Source organism: Lethenteron reissneri, chromosome 29 (assembly GCF_015708825.2).
Source record: "Lethenteron reissneri isolate LAM-NWPU_2019-01 chromosome 29, ASM1570882v1, whole genome shotgun sequence".
Lineage (NCBI taxonomy): Eukaryota > Metazoa > Chordata > Hyperoartia > Petromyzontiformes > Petromyzontidae > Lethenteron > Lethenteron reissneri.
The window spans coordinates 13,548,096-13,566,229 of record NC_083807.1 but is presented as its reverse complement, the minus strand read 5'-3'; the positions used below and the strand labels follow the sequence as shown (position 1 = coordinate 13,566,229).

The following is an 18,134-nucleotide window of genomic DNA, read 5'->3' as shown; positions in this document are numbered from 1 at the left end:
TTAATACAGGGAAAAAAATATGTACAACCATAATTTAATTATATTCTTGGTTCTTTCGGTAAAGTCATGTGCCTTTACCGAAAGAACAAAAAATATGAATCCCTGCAGTCATAAAAGCTTTAAATCATAATTTAATGATTCGCATGGCTGATGTTGATGTAGTGCAACAGGTATAATTTTGCATTGAGGTGGCTGAATTGTTTTATAATTGCACTCTGTGGCAGGAGAAGTGCGTGGGGAGGGGCGTATTTGTAACACCACTGTGAGAGGGAAAGATTTACGAGCTTGCCCGAGATAGAAATTGCCTGTTCAGAAGAGTTAGTGGGCTTTGCGGGACACACTGCTCAAAGAGATGATGGCCAGTGGTCGACACTAGCGTCAGAGTGGCAAACAAAGCAAGCAATTCCACCGCAGAGATGGAGCCATGAAATCATTTGGCTTGCCATCGAACATTTTGGCTAGCCGCCGAACAAAGACGGCCACTGCATCGCGCACTTTCTTCTTCTGCAGCCGTCTGGAATGCTCTTCCTTCCGATATAAAGAAGCCACCGGAGCGATCCACTTTCAAATCGAGATTGAAAACTCTTTTCTTTAGAACTGATTTTTGTGTTTAGTTTGTTGTCCTTCCACCGCACCTCCGATTAGCACGATTGGCTACTTATGGTGCCAAATAAGTTGAACATATTCGTTGGGTCTTTCGGTAAAGTCACGTAGATAGGTCAAAACGTCGTAGTTTCTAGTTATGTCTTGTTATTTTCTTTGAACCTATCTACGTGACTTTACCGAAAGACCCAAAGAATATGAATTCCTGCAGTCACGAAAGCTTCAAGTCAAGAAGTTCAACATACAAACATACATAATGCACAGGCGCGAGATGGATTGTTGCATTGTAAGACCATGAAAAATGAGCATAGCTTGGTGAGGCCTTCCTCCAGCAGTGGATTGATTGTGGCTAATCACGATGATGAAAGGCGAATGAGGCAGGAATGCGATCATGCAAACGGAACAGAAGTCGTTATAATGAAGGCTAATTGTCCTGCAGAAGCCGCTGGAATGTCAAAAATGGTTCTTGTGGGCTTCTGCGTGCGCTGCAAGTCAAGGCAGTGTCCTGGAAGGCTTTCAAGCGGCGTGCCCGGGTCGTGTTCGCAGGCGAGGCTCAGCCTCCTGCACACCCACCGCTCGCTCCTCCGGGCCGACACACCCAGCCGTGTTGTGCGTGTTGTGCGCTCGCGCGCGAGAGAGAATCTGTCCGGACAGGACAGCGCCACGTTGGTTTCGGCTCGCGCGGCAACCCCGAGTTACTTTTTAAGCGTTTTATTCCCCCCCGCCCGCAAGAGAATATCGACTTGTATTCTTCCTTCTCGTGCGAGCCGTTAATTTATCCACGAGGGCTGTCGACAATCGACACTTCATAGCTGGTAGGAAGGAAGGAAGGAAAAAAAACGCAGGATTTTTTTTATTTTGTCAAAAGCAAGTCTGAACGCGGCTGGAGATTTGTTGCCATCAGGCGGCGTTCGAGATGACAGATGTGGAATGTTGAAAGTATTAATGCTGTGGAATATAAAAACCTCAAGTGACAGTTAGCACCCGTGGCAACCCGCGCGTTCCTACTCAGTGAGTCATCGCACGGATGAGAAATTACAATAATTCATTGGATTTTGTTGGAATCCTATAAATCCTTTGAAATGAGAGAGGATTTTATTTCTCCTCCTCGATAAGTCCATTTGAATGCTGCACTGGATTAAAAGACCTCCTGTAAGTTTACAACTCATCTCAGGCTACAGTGTCGGAAGCGTGGCGATGAAGAGAAGCGCGCGCCTGATGGAGTCACCAAAATAGCGTTGAATCTTCAAAATCCGAACAGACGTTTGAAACGGCGGCCGGCAATGTCCCTCGCGACGCCGCACTTCTTCGGCGGAAGGCGAGGAATTTTCGGCGACTGAAGTCCGGCAACTCTCCTCCTCCGTTCGCGACTCAACCGATTCCCCGTCTCCACGCGAAGGGGACACCGAGGTGCCGAGATGAGCGCCTCCGAGTGGAGCACGCTGCCCAGGGCGGCACAGCCCGGCGCTCCGGCCGCCGACGCCACGCAGTTCTGGTCGCTGCCGAGACAGCGGGTCGCCCCGGTCTCCTACAGCCCGGCCTTCGCCCACGGCGGCAGCGGCGGCGGCTTTGGAAGCGTCTCCCGCCTTGGGTCCAGCTCAAGCGATCAAATCCACATGGCCTCGTTGTCCCGTTACATCCCGAACCACACGCTGGTGTTCGAGGACGTGAACCCGTACAGGTAGAGCGCCGGGCACACCGCTCACTTCTGCAGTGGCCCCTGGTTGCTGTCGAGCTTGAATGTTTTTCGTTTGTTTACTTTAGGTATGAATATTGGTTTAGTTATCGTAGGTTGTCAGCGTAGCTTGTTGGTAATGTTTGCTGCTGTAAAGTGTGAGTAATGTCAAGTGATATGTCATTGGGGTGGTGTATTGGTTAGTGCACTGCGCTGTGAACCTAGCAGCCTGAATTTTGATTACTGTCCATAGGTAACATTTTTATTTTTTGCGTATTTGGTATATACTGTCATTTATTTACAATGAGCAATACCAGCTGTTGTAAACTAGCAGTCGTGCCTTTGCTTCCGTGTGTAAAACTCAAACTCACGTCTTATACTTTTCTTTTCTCTCAAGTCTAATGACAGCAATTGTTCCTTAATTTTATAAACGTATTTACGTCTAAAGTATATCGAGTGCACGCATTTCACGTAAGCTGGGGATTTATTTGCATCTACCTTTGTGAGAATTCTTTTTGTCTATTTTCGTACTATATATTCCGTATTCAACAAAACTTTAGCCAAATTCGATTTTGCGTAGCATTTAGGGTGTGATTGACAGACTAGCAGAGGGCTTCTTGTCTGGAGAAAGTTGCTGACTGTTGGTAGCGCAAAGGTGGATGTGCTTCCACGGATCGCACCGACAGGCTTGAATGGCCTTTGGCCAACATTTGAATTGCCACTCGTTTGACCGTACTGGTCAGCATGGGTTGGTGGAGGGACTATGGGTGTTAGCTGCGGCCCAGAATCAAACTCAGGACGCTAAGTGTATGGCGTGGTGTGCTAACTACAGCAACGCTCCTCAAACCGACAAAGTCATTGGCATACTCTAGTTGTATTAACTTTGTTAACAAAAACAATACCCGTCTGTAATGTGCTTAAGTTGGCTGATTCCAGTGGCCCGGAGATGGTAGTAAATCAAACTGTTTCTTGAATCCATCTGTGTGGCATTTTGGGTGCTATCCCCTTGTACGTGTGGGGTTTTCTCCAGGTGCTGTAGTTTCCTCCCAGATGTAAAGCACGTGGAATTGGCTGCACATTCCAATTCATTAGGATCTACGAAAAAATAGTCTTGAGGCTCTTGAAACTTTCTTGGATAAATACAGGGCATTGTTATTTGTAAATACACAGGGAATTCATGCCAGAGTACAACTGTGAACAATGCAGGATGTATATTCGTACTCACTTCATCTTTGTTTGGGATAAAACTGCCCAGCACTGATTTTCTGTGAGCTACAATGGAAAAATTGTTAGTCATCAAGCTTCATTGTGGTAATAATAATACTGCTCTCTATGAGTTCATACCACGTGCGGTTGCATGTGGACATCCATTATCAAATGCAGCGGAACATTCTTCAAATCTGTTTACATCGTTCATGACTGGTGTCGTACAGTCTTATATTTGGAGACATAAGTAAAGTACATTTGTTCGTCTAAAGCCACTGCATGCTGTGCTTTAGAGATGTGCTCATCCGAAAATCAGGCCGAGACACGAAACGTCGTACGATCCACATTTTATATTTTATTTGGGTTGATCCAGAAACTAGAAGTGCTGTCCCTAATAGGACTTTTAGGGATAGCACTTTCACACTTTTCCCGCCAACAGTTGTGTCACGTTGCATGTGTAAGCACGAGGACATTTTACATTTGTACAAAATGTCAATGATCCAAAAATATCCCAGACCAGAAACCCCAAAATTTCAACTCGTCCCTACTGTAGATGCATTTTATTCCGTTTTAAAACGTGTGGATATTTTGTATTCGAGTTTCTGAAAGAAGTGCCGACGTTTATCGTTGACCAATTTTAACGTTAAGCATTTATTTTGCATCCACTCGTCATATTGTTGGAATCAATCAGGTGAGATCCGATGAACTTATTATCGTGACATGAATTTGGGTTTCAAGATTACAAAAATGTTTAATCGTAGTTGATGAACACAGGCCCAGAGGTCCACAATATCAAGCAGCCAGTAACAAACAGCAACGCTTGAAGGTGTAATCAATAAGTTAATATATTTCTTGATTTTGAACACAGTTGTAAACACTTGGAAAAGAGACGATGGGATGGAATTCCAAAGTTTTGCAATGCGAAGAAAGAAGCAGAGAGAGAGAGAAGCGAATTGACCTGCAGTGTCGTGGTTGAACACAGCATGCATGAGATAACATGTCAGTCCACAGCAAAGCATGGGCTGTACGCTGAGACAGCGAAGCAGTGTAACATCGCAGATATGAGACAACCCCTCTGTCTCCACTGCTTCGCTTGTCCCGAGTGTCACTGTGTGGGGAGCCGTGGTGTAGTGGTTAGCGCGCTGCGCTACGAACCCGGCGACCCGAGTTCGATTCCCGCTCACAGCCAACACCGGTGTGACGTTATCTGAACCGGTCTTGGGCCTTCCCTAGGTCGACTCAGCCTCAAATGAGTAACTGGTGCGGTGTGTAAAACCATCGCCACTGGGGAGACAAAGGCGGCCGAGCGTGGTGCTGGCCGCCCACCCCCTTGTGTACCGTTCCGGCCTTTTTAAGTGCTCGCTAACAGCACTTGTCCCAAACGTCTGTTAAGGCTATACGGGGAATCTTTGTGCTTACGCGTGGAGTACAGCCTGCGGCTTTTGCTGCAGCATGCCGTGTGTGGGCTGTCTGATGTTTAGCGCAAGGGGGGTCACGTGTGTTGAGAATCTTTGATCACAGGACACAGTTTCCCTCTATCCACAGCAGCCATGGAATATGCAAGCCAGCACACTGCCCGTGGCTGATGTTTGTTGTCAATCCAGCTGCAAGAAAAGTGTCTCCCGTCTGTCACTATCAATCCAAATGTTTGTTTCTCAAAGGTCAATTCAATTAATATTAAACTTAAGTCAAGGTGGTAGTTATAACACGAATGTATGTTGACATTCTTTCGCACGGCATGTAGCCAACCGTGCTAACCGCTGAAAAAATTAAAATGTTAGCTGAATATGTTTGGTGGTAATATACAGGGTATCCGTGAAGCTCTGTTTCGCTATTACGATTTGCAACTATATAACAGTTTGAACTGCCTGCTTGAAATGTCGGCAAGAAGTTGCTCGTCCGCAACATGTTGACGACACTGAAGAGCTTGAGTGATCCTCAAAAGCACGAAACAGAAACATTCAAGACAGCCGCACTCGAGGTGTCGTCGAGAGGGCCTGGAACTTTCCTCTCTGATTTCGACTCGACGAGTTGTCGTCCACGCTGTTACAGTGGTGGAGGTTTAGAGGCAGATAGTTAAAAGATGACAAAAAATTAATATTGCACAAGTGCGAGTGTGGGACGTATGTGTGTCGTGTTTTGTGTAGCGGATAGCGCTACGCTGCGCTCCGAGCCCGGCGACCCGAGTTCCATTCCCGCTCATGGCCACTACTAGCGACGATTATCTGCAATGGTCCTGGAGCTCCCCTAGGTTGACTCAGCCTCAAATTAGTACCTGGTGCAGTGTGTAAATATCGCCACTCGGGAGACAAAGGTGGCCAGGCATGGTGTTGGCCACCCACCCCTTTGTGTCCCTTGCCGGCTTTCATAGGTGATCGCTAACAGCACTTGCCCCAAAAGTATGTTAAGGCTATTTGGGGGATCTTTGTCTTTGTAGTTTTATAGACCTAGCTCAAATTGCTGGGTAGTATTATTCTTTAATCGTAGATGATAGTTTCACGAACATCCTGTATAATCACCCATTCAGCCTAAAACTCACATTTAATCCACATGGACATCACAAGGCTTTACTATGCCAAACGATGAGTGGCAGTTCCTCACCACTAAACGTTTAAAAAAACAACAGCATTAATGCTTGCAGGAGGCAATGAAGGCGTAATTTTCCATGATTTGTGAGGTGCCTGTTAAACGATTATGTTGGGTGTCTCTCTTACCCCTTTCCCACTGGCAAAGTTGAGCCAAGCCAGCAAGGGTTCCTTTTTTTTGCCGAGGCAAAACCAAACTGCACGACACTGCTCTCACAAGGCATCCATATCTGATTTGGGGGCCCAAGCAAGGCCAGGGGTGGGGCTAATTACGCTTTCAAACATCAGCGGCGTGGCGCGGGTTTCTGCGGTGGAAAAACAACCTTCCTCCTCCTGATCTGTGCTGGGCTGGTTCGGCATGGCTCCAGCGTGGCTTGGTTGTCGATTGAAGAAGAGGCAGCAGCGGCATAATGCGTGGTGTCTCGTTTATTTTCCCCTGCACCTCCGATTAGCGTGGTTGGCTACGTACGGTGCGAAAGAAATTCAACATACACGTGTCCCTGTGACTATGCGCACCAGGCTGGAGATGTTACAGAGGCTGGCGCAGAAGATGGAGGTGGACACCAACACTTGCGCCGAAGGCCTCAACAAAGTCTACGAGGCTCTGCAAGCCGTGAGTTATTTCATCTGATGGAATTTTTCTACCTTCATTATTATCACCACCACCTTTTATGTATGTATGTTGAACTTATACTGGTAGGAACCACTTGGTTACACCAGCCCACAGGGGATTATTGTGTCCGTCCGTCAGGCAGGGAGGGGCTGGGTGGGGAGGGAGGGGCTGGGTGGGGAGGGGAGGGTGGGGAGGGAGGGGCTGGGTGGGGAGGGTGGGGCTGGGTGGAGAGGGGCTGGTCACTCCGTGGTGCCCTTATAAAACTCAACGTTTAACCTACTCACGCCGGCTTGTGCCCGCCCTCACAGTCGGGCATATTTGCGGAATACACCACACCGCCGTTGACCCTGGCCATTGACCGAGCAACCCAACGTTCCTACCAGCTCCCTCCGCAGGAATGTGTTTTCCCACAGTGCTCATCCTGATCTTGACAGATCTTGGAAACTATGCAGGCGTGAGCCTGGGTAGTAATCAGACTGCCAGGGGACACCGTGTATTGTAGACTTGGGTAACTCGGTGGTAAGGTGCTGGCAGTCGTAATAGATTATTGTATTAATCTTTACGCTGCACTCAGTGATACGCTCTCACATGTATTGGTTTTCTCTGGGTGCTCCGTTTGCTCTCCCCATGCTGAACACTCATTAATGGAGTGGGCAAAAGATCCTAATGCAGGGCATTCCTGTGAGTCTTGAGACTCAGGCTTTCCTGAGTAAAGAACGCTATTACTGATGCTTATAAGGCATTATCCAACAGAGGTAACAAACCATCAAAGTAACATTTCAAAATGTTTTAGAAAATAGCAACACATCTTATATTTGAACTTGGGCCATTTCAAATGAGTAGTTTTCGTGGGGAGGAAAGTTATCATAACCGCCACTCCTTGAAATGCACTGCTCACGACACAAGCCTGAATGCGTGCTTCTGGTTGTGATGACAGCTGCTGCTTTTTAAAGACCTCGCAATAAGAAAAAGCTTTTAATTTTGAAAAAAAAAGGCAGCGCTCGTTGCACAGTGGGTGCTCATTGTGGTTCTTGCACATTCTCAACTGACTCGAGTGAGCTTCACTCAAACCTTGAGTGGTTAACCCGCATTTTCAAAACACCTCATTTGCTAAAAAAAAAAACCCTGTCTTTCGGATTTATTTTGGTATTGCGATGGAATCTGCCTCTTCTTGTTGTCCAACTACTGGAGATACACTGAATAGACAAAATCATATTCACACTCTACCATCTTATGCTCTGTATCTAACTCGTTTTTGGGCTTGACTTGTTTGGAGGAAATTATAATTTTCGTAAAAAAATGAAGTTGTTGAAACGTCTTGCAATTCATCACGTGTTTTGTGGTAAACTTTGCGATAAAATAGTAATGTTCTACAAACAGGTCAACCCCATGCCCTGGCAGTGCGCGTTTCCCGCTTGTTACGGAGGTTCACGGTTAAAATCCAGCGGCCGCCCTGGTTAATACTGCGGGTGCATTAACAACAATGGCACTCCACGACATCTGCTTCACAGTAGACGACATTAAAGATCCCCTGACGTCATTCGCCAGAGTAGGGCACTCTGTGTCGTTGTCATGGTCCAAATTTGCCAAATTAGAAATTGACTCAATGTGGATTATACAAAGCAATCATTGCCCATACTGGTAGAGTAATTTCCTGGGTCACTCTTGCAAATGAGGCTATGCTGGTCTCTTGAGTTCTTACCTGGTTAAACAACATTAACTTAATTTAAACACGGTGTGATATATTCACTTGGTGTAAATAATTTCTGGTTGATTTCTATCGGGAGAAAAATTACAATTTTCGAAGGTGGTATTTTTCTGCTGCATTTGGCTTCATTTAATTCCAAATAAGGTGTTCTCCAACAACAAAATATTAAAATTATGTTTAGTTTCTGGAAACTATTTCTATGTTTCAGTATTAAATGTTATTAGTAATAATAAATGAATTATAATTCATTTAATAATAATTTAAGCGAAGAAAGCTTCTCCTGGTCGATGTTTGGCCAGTTCCTTTGCTAATTATTTATTTTCATGTTCACTGCCTCTGGGATACTGCCGTGGTACAATGGTTAGCACACTGGACTTGCAATTACATATAATTGTATCTCCCCGCCTCTATTAACCTACAGTATAAATGGGTCCACCACAGTTAGTTGATTGGCAGGGTCATTGTGGTGTGGTAAATTGTGGGTGCTCCCAACTATATCAAGATATCTGGCCAGCGTGGAAGAGTAGGCCAAATTCTCTCTCGAAGGACTCCCTCAAGCTCCGTCTAGTAGAGAACCTTCCGCCACCAGTTGCGCGAGCAAGCAATTGCAGGGCTGCACCTTTATTTTAAAATTTGTTTTAAAATTATTGATCATCTCTTTGAGCCTGTAAATAGATTATGCCGTGCTTCTGGGCCGTGTGCAGGACGTGGCTCTGATAAACTCTGGCCGAGCCCCACAGCACGGAGAGGAGATCTCCCGCTGCCTCTCGGAGATCGAGGTGTTTGTGCAGAGTCTCTATCCCGACGTGCGGACGCTCACAGACGGGGGATGCTCCCAGCCGGAGCTGCTGCAAACCCGGTAAACCACCAGCACTCGCACAGAGACAAACGCAGATGTCCCGTGTTTAGTCTCAGAATGTTGGGGCCGTGTGTTGCCTCTGTCTCCCAAGTGAAAATGTTGATGCACTCCACTAGGTGACCGGTTAAAGCCCGAGTTGATCTAAGGGAATTCCAGGCCAGCGTCAAACTCAGATTAGCACCAGGGCAATTTTTTGGCCAGAAGTTGAATGCAGGTTGATAGAATAACCACGCAGTGCCCTAGCAGCGACAGAGCTACAACCCTCATCATCGTGTTTATAATCATCGCCATCATCATTGTCTCAATTTGTCCATCTTTGCAATATCCATCATCAATCATCAGGATAATCAACTACAGCTGACTTGGCAAAGTATGACAAGAGTGAAATTCAGGCCATCATTTTTTTTTTTACATTTGAAGCCATGAAATGTCTTTCCATTCTGAGCATCGGTACATACCCATTGCTCTTTTCACACACGCTGTCAAATGACTGATTTTATCCCTCACAAACGGCCATCTTTCCACCGCCATATCAACGTTTACCTTTCGCTAGTTTTCGTTCAAGGTTTTTGCGTCTCGAGGTCACCCTGTGAGCACCTCACCCAGCTCAACGCGGCGATCGCGCGCCGCGCGTGTGCACAGAGTTTGCCGAGTAAAATGACGAACTCACACTTGACGGGGCTTTTCCGTGGTGGGCGCGCGACGCGCAGGCTGCGGCGGCTGGAGGAGCAGGTGGCGTCTTTGCGAGCGGAGCACGCGAAGATCACGTCTCGTGCCGGGGAAGGGGCTCGAAAACGCAGCCGGGATGAGGCCCAACTGCAGGAGGCGTCTTCCCAGCAGGACCAGACCGCCGCGGCCTACCTGCAGGAGCTGCTCACCTGGGTGCAGAGCAACCAGGTCTGGGGCCACGCACACGGTCCATTAAGTTAACTTACTACACTCGAAGATGTCAGCCATCGTGTATATGTGTGTGTTAATAGGCACAGGATTATTTTAATTAATGCTCCCCCAAATCACCTGCAATGCGCCTGATCTCGTGGGATATCAGAAGCTTAGCAGAGTTGTCATGCACTGACAAGTTGTCATTAGGGTTTGCTGGATTACTTGATACGTCTATGGATCCAAGTAAATGCTCCCCATCTTCCACCAATTCACACTGACCAGCATGGTGAAATATGGTCAAACCACCCCCCACGATTGAGACAGCGTGGGGAGGCCTTCATCCACTAGTATATTGACTGTACGTTGTTATTGCTATAGATAAACATATTGCATTGAGTAATTTGCACATGCTGAGTAATGCAGTAATGTAATGTTATTTATGTATGATTCGTGGCCACAGGTAACGGTTGACAAGTCTGGCTATGGCAAAGACTTGGATGAGACGACGGCTCTGCTGGAAGAGCAAAAGGCCCTTCACCAAACCATCGAGAACTTTCGGTCAAGCCTGGGTGAAGCTCAGCAAACAATGGTAGCTAATGACGTAACGTGGCGCATCTATTCACTTAGCGAGGCGGTAAAGCATGAACTCTACACAGGGCCTGATTCCAGCTACAGTTATCCGGAGTTGAACTCAAGAAAAATATTTTCCTGCCCCCTTCTCCAGCTCTCGCTGTGGGGAGGGGGAGGGGGGTGGCGGGAGAAGGGTGGAGGGTGGAAAATATTCCATGAAGCCCTGATTTTACACAATTCGGAAAATATGTTATTTCACAGTTATCTTCAGTTGGCCGTGTTTTTCTGTACATTGTAATTTTATGATGTTTGAAGGTTGTACAATTCATGTTTTAGAAGCCACAATTTGTCAAACGATTACGTAATTTAAAATGAGCATTGTAACTCGATGTCGGCATGTAATAATAACACATCAATTATGCTACCACATCAGTTTGGTGTGTTTAATTTGCTTGAGGCAAACTTATGCGATCAAATGTGCTTGTGTTCATTTGGTTGTAAGTCGTTTCCATTGACATTCATGGCTTTTTTCCAAAGTGGACAATTACTTCTGATTATAATTGCCATTGTTAGCTCGTGTTTTTACACCATACAAGTTGTTATTTAGATTTTATTAATTGCTTAAAATTATTCTATTTAATTGATCCATTATTACAGGCCTTTTAAAACCCCATTCATTGTGACCAACTGTGGTAAATGTTTTCTTCCTTACCAATCATCAGGTGCTTTCAACGTGTAACAGATGAACTTGCATTTGCATCGAGACGATTGGTAAATGCTACAGGAGACCACTGTGCTGGGTAGCGAGGAGTGGCATTTGCAAACCTGTCAACCCCTTACCAGCGCCCTACCTTATTACAGACCAATTCAGACCTCATTGGTCACCCCGTGTCCCTTATAAATCTCAACGTTAATCCTACAAAGTCCCATCACAAGGGAGAAACACAAACAAATAGACAAACAAAAGTGGTTTTGCCCGTATTGGAACGGCTGTACGCCCTATGGACCTGCACATTCTATCTTCCTGTACAAGAATGTGGGGTAAACCGTGTGGGTTGACACGGTATGCATTTGAGAAGCCCTACTTCATGCCTTGTACTCCTGGTTCACAGGAGGCTGACACAAATGACTCCAGGCATGAACCATAAGACTTTACGTTGCTGCATTTACAGCAGAGTGTGTCGCAAGGCAGCCGCTACGACTACAGCAAATCACTGGACAAGCTGGAGCAACAATACAGCAAGCTCTTGGTGAGGGCACGTGACCTTGCAATATTGAGATCGTGGAACGCTGACAAAAAACAATCCTCGCAACAATAGATAACATCTATTCAAAGATATGTACGCAGACACTTTCACAGCAATTGTCCTGAACTCGTTTTTTTGTTTAAGGCTGACACAGCACACAGAGGGTTGGTGTGACCAACACCACCACTTCCCAGCTGCCTTTGTCTCCCCCTCCCAGGTGCTCGTTTGAGGATGAGTCGATATAAGAGGAGGAGATAAGAGGAGAAAATGTTTATGTACCAATTTATCAAGGTGTACATGGTCAGGAAGTGTAGTGCAGTGACGTAACTGATATTATCACCAATCTGCACGCACATATATTTAAAAGGCTTAATATCACATTTGTAAAGACCACAGACTTTCCACCGTAGAATCAAATGATCTAGGCATCTAATGAGTTTGAAATGCACAGCAATTTTGATAAATGGTTATAAATAAGCGTGAGAATTAAATTAAGAAAACGTTTGTTTTGGTTTTGCATTATTACATGCCCAATAGCAACCCTTCCACCATAGAATCCTAAAATGACGGAATGAAATTGTCTGGTCTTAATGGTCTCTTTTTCAAGCATTTTGTCAATCCACACTTCGCGTCGTCCATGTGCTTTATTTGACCATACTTCACCATCTTGGTCGGTGAAGTCTTGGTGAAAAGTGGAGGTTTGTCTTCATTTGTGTCCATCTATCTTAATCTCTTTGATTGATCAATAATCACAAGGATGCTCTAAAACCTTAAGGAGATCTACTCAGCTGTAGCCTAACTGCTGATGAGACCCAGAAGGTCACAACCAGTCCAGAGTGTTTTTCTTTAAACAAATGCTACTTGATAATAACAGTCTGGAAAGGCAATAGCCTGATGGACTAAACAACTACCGTATTCTCTTGTTATTCACCAACTTGTTATCCACAATTTTGGCTATCCACGAAGCGCATTTCTCTCTCGACTGCATCGAGAGAGAGAGAAAGAAAGTGATGAGATAAAGTGATGAGAGATAAAGCGACGAGGTAAAGAGATGTGCTACCATGATAATTTTCACGTATTTAACAGCTTATTTACATACTGATTTAAGGTAATTCCTTTTCGTAGGCCAATATGAGTATCCGCCAAAATTGATTATCACGAGCATCTTCAGAACGTATCCCTTGCGAATAACGAGGGAACACTACCATCAAACGTGGAGACACAGAGCGGAGCTCTGCTTGCACACGCTTGTACTCGGCCGTATCGCCGTACGCTCGCCGTGGTGAGTTCAATCAGGAGCTGTGTGCGCGACCGCCTCCGCCGCCCCCTTGTCCCGACGCAGAACGGCTCGCGAGCGCGGCTCGGGCTGCTCGAGAACCAGCAGGGCTTCCTGCGCCGCTGCCAGCGGGAGATGCTGTGGCTGACGCAGCGTGAGGAGCGCGAGGTCGCGTACGACTGGAGCGACCTCAACCCCGACCTGGAGCCCAAGAAGGAGGCGTACGCCGTGAGTCCCGCGCCCTCGTACGCCCTCAGCGGTCGTGACGGGGATATTCATGTGTCTGTGCGTGTGTGCGTATGTCCATGCCTGTGTGTGTGTGGGGAGCAGTAGTGCAACCGTTAGCGCACTCCGCTATGAACTCGGCGACCCGAGTTCGATTCCCGCTCACGGCCAACACCAGTGACGATTATTATCTGAACCGGTCTTGAGCCGACTCAGCCTCAAACGAGCACCTGGTGCGGTTTGTAAATATCGCCACTGGTGGGCAAAGGCAGCCGGGCGTGGTGGTGCTGGCCACTCACCTCTCTCATCTGCCGTGCTCGCTAAGAGCACTTGTCTGTTAAGGAGCGGTAGTGCAATGGTTACGTACCCGGCGATCCGAGTTCGATTCCCGCTCATGGCCAACACAGGTGACGATTATCTTGCCCCCAAAAGTCTGTCGCGGCTGTACGGGGGATTTTTGTATCTGTTTTTGCCTTCAGCTGCTGGTGCGAGAGCTGGAGCAAAGGGAGCCGGCGTTCCGGGAGGTGGTGCAGACCGGGGAGGACTTGGTTGGCGAAGGCCACCCTGGCAAGCCGACCATCCAGGTGGGGGGTTGCACCTACACAGGCAGTCACGTGGCCACGTTCGGAATTTCACGGAACATCTTTTGTCACCTTTTTTTTTATCACGGTTGTTGCTATCGGTTTCATACCGTGAGACGAATGGGCCATTCGGAACTCTGGCAGGACAGCGTAAGCCCCCTGTTTTTAGAGGATGGCCAGCAGAAGCGGATATTGCAGAGCTCCTGCTGAGATCTTTTTAAGCCTGCTGCAGATTAATGCTCATCGCATGACAATCAAACTGATATTTAAAAATTTCAGAGGCAGAATTTAGCCAAATGGAGTGCCGAATCAAATAAAATATTCTATACTATAATGAGCCAAGAATGTCTGTGTGTCCCACGCGTGACGCCACTCCACGTCGACCAGCCCCCCTCATTAATAATCATGAACAGGTTAAGTCCTCCACATGGACCCCCCCTCCTCATTAATAATCATGAGCAGGTGACGTCACTCCACATCGAACAGTCCCCCTCATTAATAATCGTGACCAAGTGACGTCTTCCAAATGGATACCCCCCCCCCCCCCATTAATAATAATTAGTGGCTGACGTCACTCCACATGGGGGGGCGAGGCGCCTCCTCCCCCCTCCTCGGCGTCAACTCACAACCCTCACTACAAAGGCAGAACCCTCACGTCACGTGATCTCCGGAACGTTGTTGAGACATCGAAGTAAAAAGGACGTCATGATGAACAAGGGATTATAACCTTTAAATGAACTAGATCTGTGTCACCGCGGCCTTACAAATTGCACACGAAGTGATGCAATAAATATCACGTTGCAGTCTGCTTTTCGCTTGCAAGTTTCAGATTTACTGCGAGACACCCGTCCTTGGATGGGCAAAAGGCTAGTAATGGTTTGTTTGTTAAGTCATTGGTGACTGATATGACAATACAGTCACTATACTGTACTTGAAAACCAGGTTTTATCATAGGCAGCTAGATTCGAATCCAGGAGCTGAGATTAGTCACAGCTGAGTGCTCTGCACCTGTGGAAGAAAGTAAATTCTTGAAATAACGACTTTACAAGCAGCCGAATGTGATTGTTGCAATAATTTCACGAGCAAATTGAAACATCGTAATGGAGACAATGCATGTGTTTGCAAAAAAGATATCTGTACCAAAACAAACATTAACAACACATGAAACAGACCATTTGGTGGCTTCCGACATACATCGAAAACCTCGTACCCTGCACTCAAAGCTCACGTGGTTCTCTCACAAGGCAGCACATACAGTTATGACTGCATTGCTTTGAGTCAGCTGAAAACAGGTTGGGACATATCCCGTTAAATACAAAAGGCGTTTCGGATGTCAAACCACAATGCTAATTACGTATATTGCTTTTTGTATCTTGCTTTTCCCAATGTAGCCTTTGGGTAGACACGAATATCAAGACTCGTCCTGTTTTGATTTGCTTAGCTAAAGCGGTAACAATTTGTAACTCATTGCTGGCATTTTACTGACACTAGGAATCTGTAGACATTGCATCTGAATAAAATGTTGGCCTTCACTCTAGAAACACTGTGCCACTCTTCACTGTGCGGCACCAATCCAGAGGCGTATATCTCCTTTTAATGGCAGTTAACATAAAACAAATCTGTATTGTCTAAATGAGTGTTTTTATTTTCCAGATAAAGTCAGTGATTACGAGTAAAATGTTAATACAGTAATAATGTACAGTCCTTTGTCAACACCCTGCTGGCTGAAAGCCCTTCTATGCTGTGTTGGTCATTGAGGTTGTTTGACTATACTTCACCACGCTGGTTAGTCGTGTATATTTGTTATGGGGGGCCCAAGACCATTTAGAATATCAGTTGGAAACGCTGTTAGCCATGACTTGAAAACATATTCAGGTCACATGCTTCATAGCGCTGTGCCCTAATCCAGCGCCACCACGCTGCCATCTGTAACACAGCGATATAATAACAAATCATTATGAATAACATATAATGCCGCATAACTGTATCTTTTTTTAAATTAAATGACTTGACTTACAGCAGGTAATTTAAACTTGTCAAGAGCAAACAGTGGCCAACTCTTGCCAAGAGTGATGTGGAATCTGTGATGCCTGCAGGCCAAATAAAATAACTTGACCACGCTCATTCCGTACGCACGGCATCTAGGGAGGCTCGCACATTCATCCTCACGCGTATTCCCACGTACATGTGGCAGGCTAATGTGGGATACCTTTGCAGTGAATGTATTGGAGGTGCGATGACATTTTTTTTTCACCGCAACCTTTTCACCCTGGAGGTGGTGAACTGGTCCCAGCTCCGCACCGCCGCATGTGCTGACCGTAATGCGTGTGCGCCACGTGTGCAGGCCTACCTGCTCGCCCTCAAGACCCAGTGGTCTTGGCTGCTGCAGCTGTGCTCCTGCGTCGAGACGCACCTGGCCGAGAACGCTGTCTACTTCCAGGTAGCTGCCCCCCACCGACAGCCTGTGGCCCTTTAAGCGTCAGCGACGTGTAATCGAGCTGCCATGTCCACGTGAGGCTCGACTGGGGCACGTGGTCAGCACGTAGACCCCCCCCCCTCCGTCTATAAGCCCCACCCACTTTTATATAGCCACACCCACTCAGTCACTGGCCCCTTCCACACAGCGAGTGGCTTTGCTCGTTCTGATGTTGACCCGTACAATTGCTCACAGACCTCTATCACGACAGGCACCGAGAGTCAGGACATAATATGACAATTTTACAGCCATGAAATATGGCAATTTTACAGCAGTTGGCACTGGTAATTGTGACGGTCAATGTATTTACTGGCATGAACGGACAGAGTTGTGTCTAGCAAATAGAAACTGTTGAGAACTGTGATGAATAATGATTGCTTTTTTCGAGCACAGAGCATTGGGATATTAAGAGGCTATTGAGACCACTATCGACAACACCCTGAAAGGTGCTCGTGAACAGAATACAGCACAGGGGACCTCTGTGCGTGTGCGTGGTCGTCAGTTATTCAAGGATGCAAGGGATCTGGAGAAGCACCTGATATTGGAGCTGTTAACGTGCACAATTACAGCCACCTAAATTAAGATTACCTTATATATTCTTGGTTCTTTCGGTAAAGTCACGTAGAAGGGAAATAATAAAATAATAAAAATATAACTATAAAATTCTCACGACGTTTCGACTGCAACACAAGCAATCATCATCAGGTGTGAAATCCACAAATAATCCACAGAAAGAAAATTTTCTTTCTGTGGATTTCACACCTGATGACGATTGTTTGTGTTGCAGTCGAAACGTCGTGAGAATTTTTATTGTTTTATATTAATATTATTTTATTATTTCCCTTCTACGTGACTTTACTGAAAGGACCAAGAATATGAATCCCTGCAGTCACGAAAGCTTTAAATCAAGATTTAAGATTACCTTGATAGCTTATCAGAAGAGCGCTTGCCCATATGGCCTGCAGTACCCCGTGTGTGTGCGTGTCCATGAGTGGTCATCAGTGTGGTAGTGCAGCGGTTAGCGTGTTGCGCTACGAACCCAGTGACCCGGGTTCGATTCCCGCTCACGGCCAACGCCAGCGACGATTATCTGAACCGGTCCTGGGCCTTCCCAGGACCGACTCAGCCTCAAAGGGGTACCTGGTGCGGTGTGTAAACATCGCCACTAGGGGAGCCAAGGGTGGCCGGGCGAGGTGCTGGCCATCCACCCACCCTCTGTGCGCCACGGTGCCGGCCTTCATAGGTGCCACTCGCTAACAGCGCTTGACCCTACAAGTGTGTTGATGCTACACGGGGGGCGGATCTTTATCTTTGTGGCCATCAGTTCTTTAAGGATGCCCGGGAGCTGGAGCAGCAGCTGCGACGCGTGCAGGATGCGGTGCGGCGCCGCTACGCGTGCGACGTGAGCACTCCGCTCGCACGCCTCGAAAACCTCCTCCAGGATGCCCAGGTGAACAGGAAATCAGCATCGACGTCATCGTCATCATCATCATCATTTACTGGACATCTGTGAACAATAGATTTATAGCTGATTGGATTCATCCAGTATAATAATCATTTAGATTCTGATCACCAGCCATGACCTATCTACTGCTGAGTTAAGGCATCCCTAAGCCATTGCCTTCTCG

At 46.6% G+C, this 18,134-nt stretch overlaps 1 protein-coding gene across 6 annotated transcripts in view; it reads left to right on the top strand.

Annotated features, from left to right (window-relative positions):
* Positions 1-18,134, top strand: part of LOC133349276 (dystonin-like) — a 123,202-nt gene that overhangs the window by 56,931 nt on the left and 48,137 nt on the right. For 5 of the 6 annotated variants that reach the window (XR_009755924.1, XM_061562640.1, XM_061562639.1 and 2 more), the window contains 9 exons: positions 6,589-6,682; positions 9,095-9,249; positions 9,960-10,146; positions 10,592-10,720; positions 11,874-11,951; positions 13,291-13,452; positions 13,929-14,033; positions 16,375-16,470; positions 17,831-17,956. Coding sequence is in view for 5 of the 6 variants with exons in the window: in XM_061562640.1 (XP_061418624.1) it covers positions 6,589-6,682; positions 9,095-9,249; positions 9,960-10,146; positions 10,592-10,720; positions 11,874-11,951; positions 13,291-13,452; positions 13,929-14,033; positions 16,375-16,470; positions 17,831-17,956 (1,132 nt within the window). In the remaining variant the exon portion in view is untranslated. Of the gene's footprint in view, positions 1-1,202; positions 2,285-6,588; positions 6,683-9,094; positions 9,250-9,959; positions 10,147-10,591; positions 10,721-11,873; positions 11,952-13,290; positions 13,453-13,928; positions 14,034-16,374; positions 16,471-17,830; positions 17,957-18,134 lie in introns of those variants that run through there. The other variant, XM_061562642.1, reaches the window with a different exon arrangement.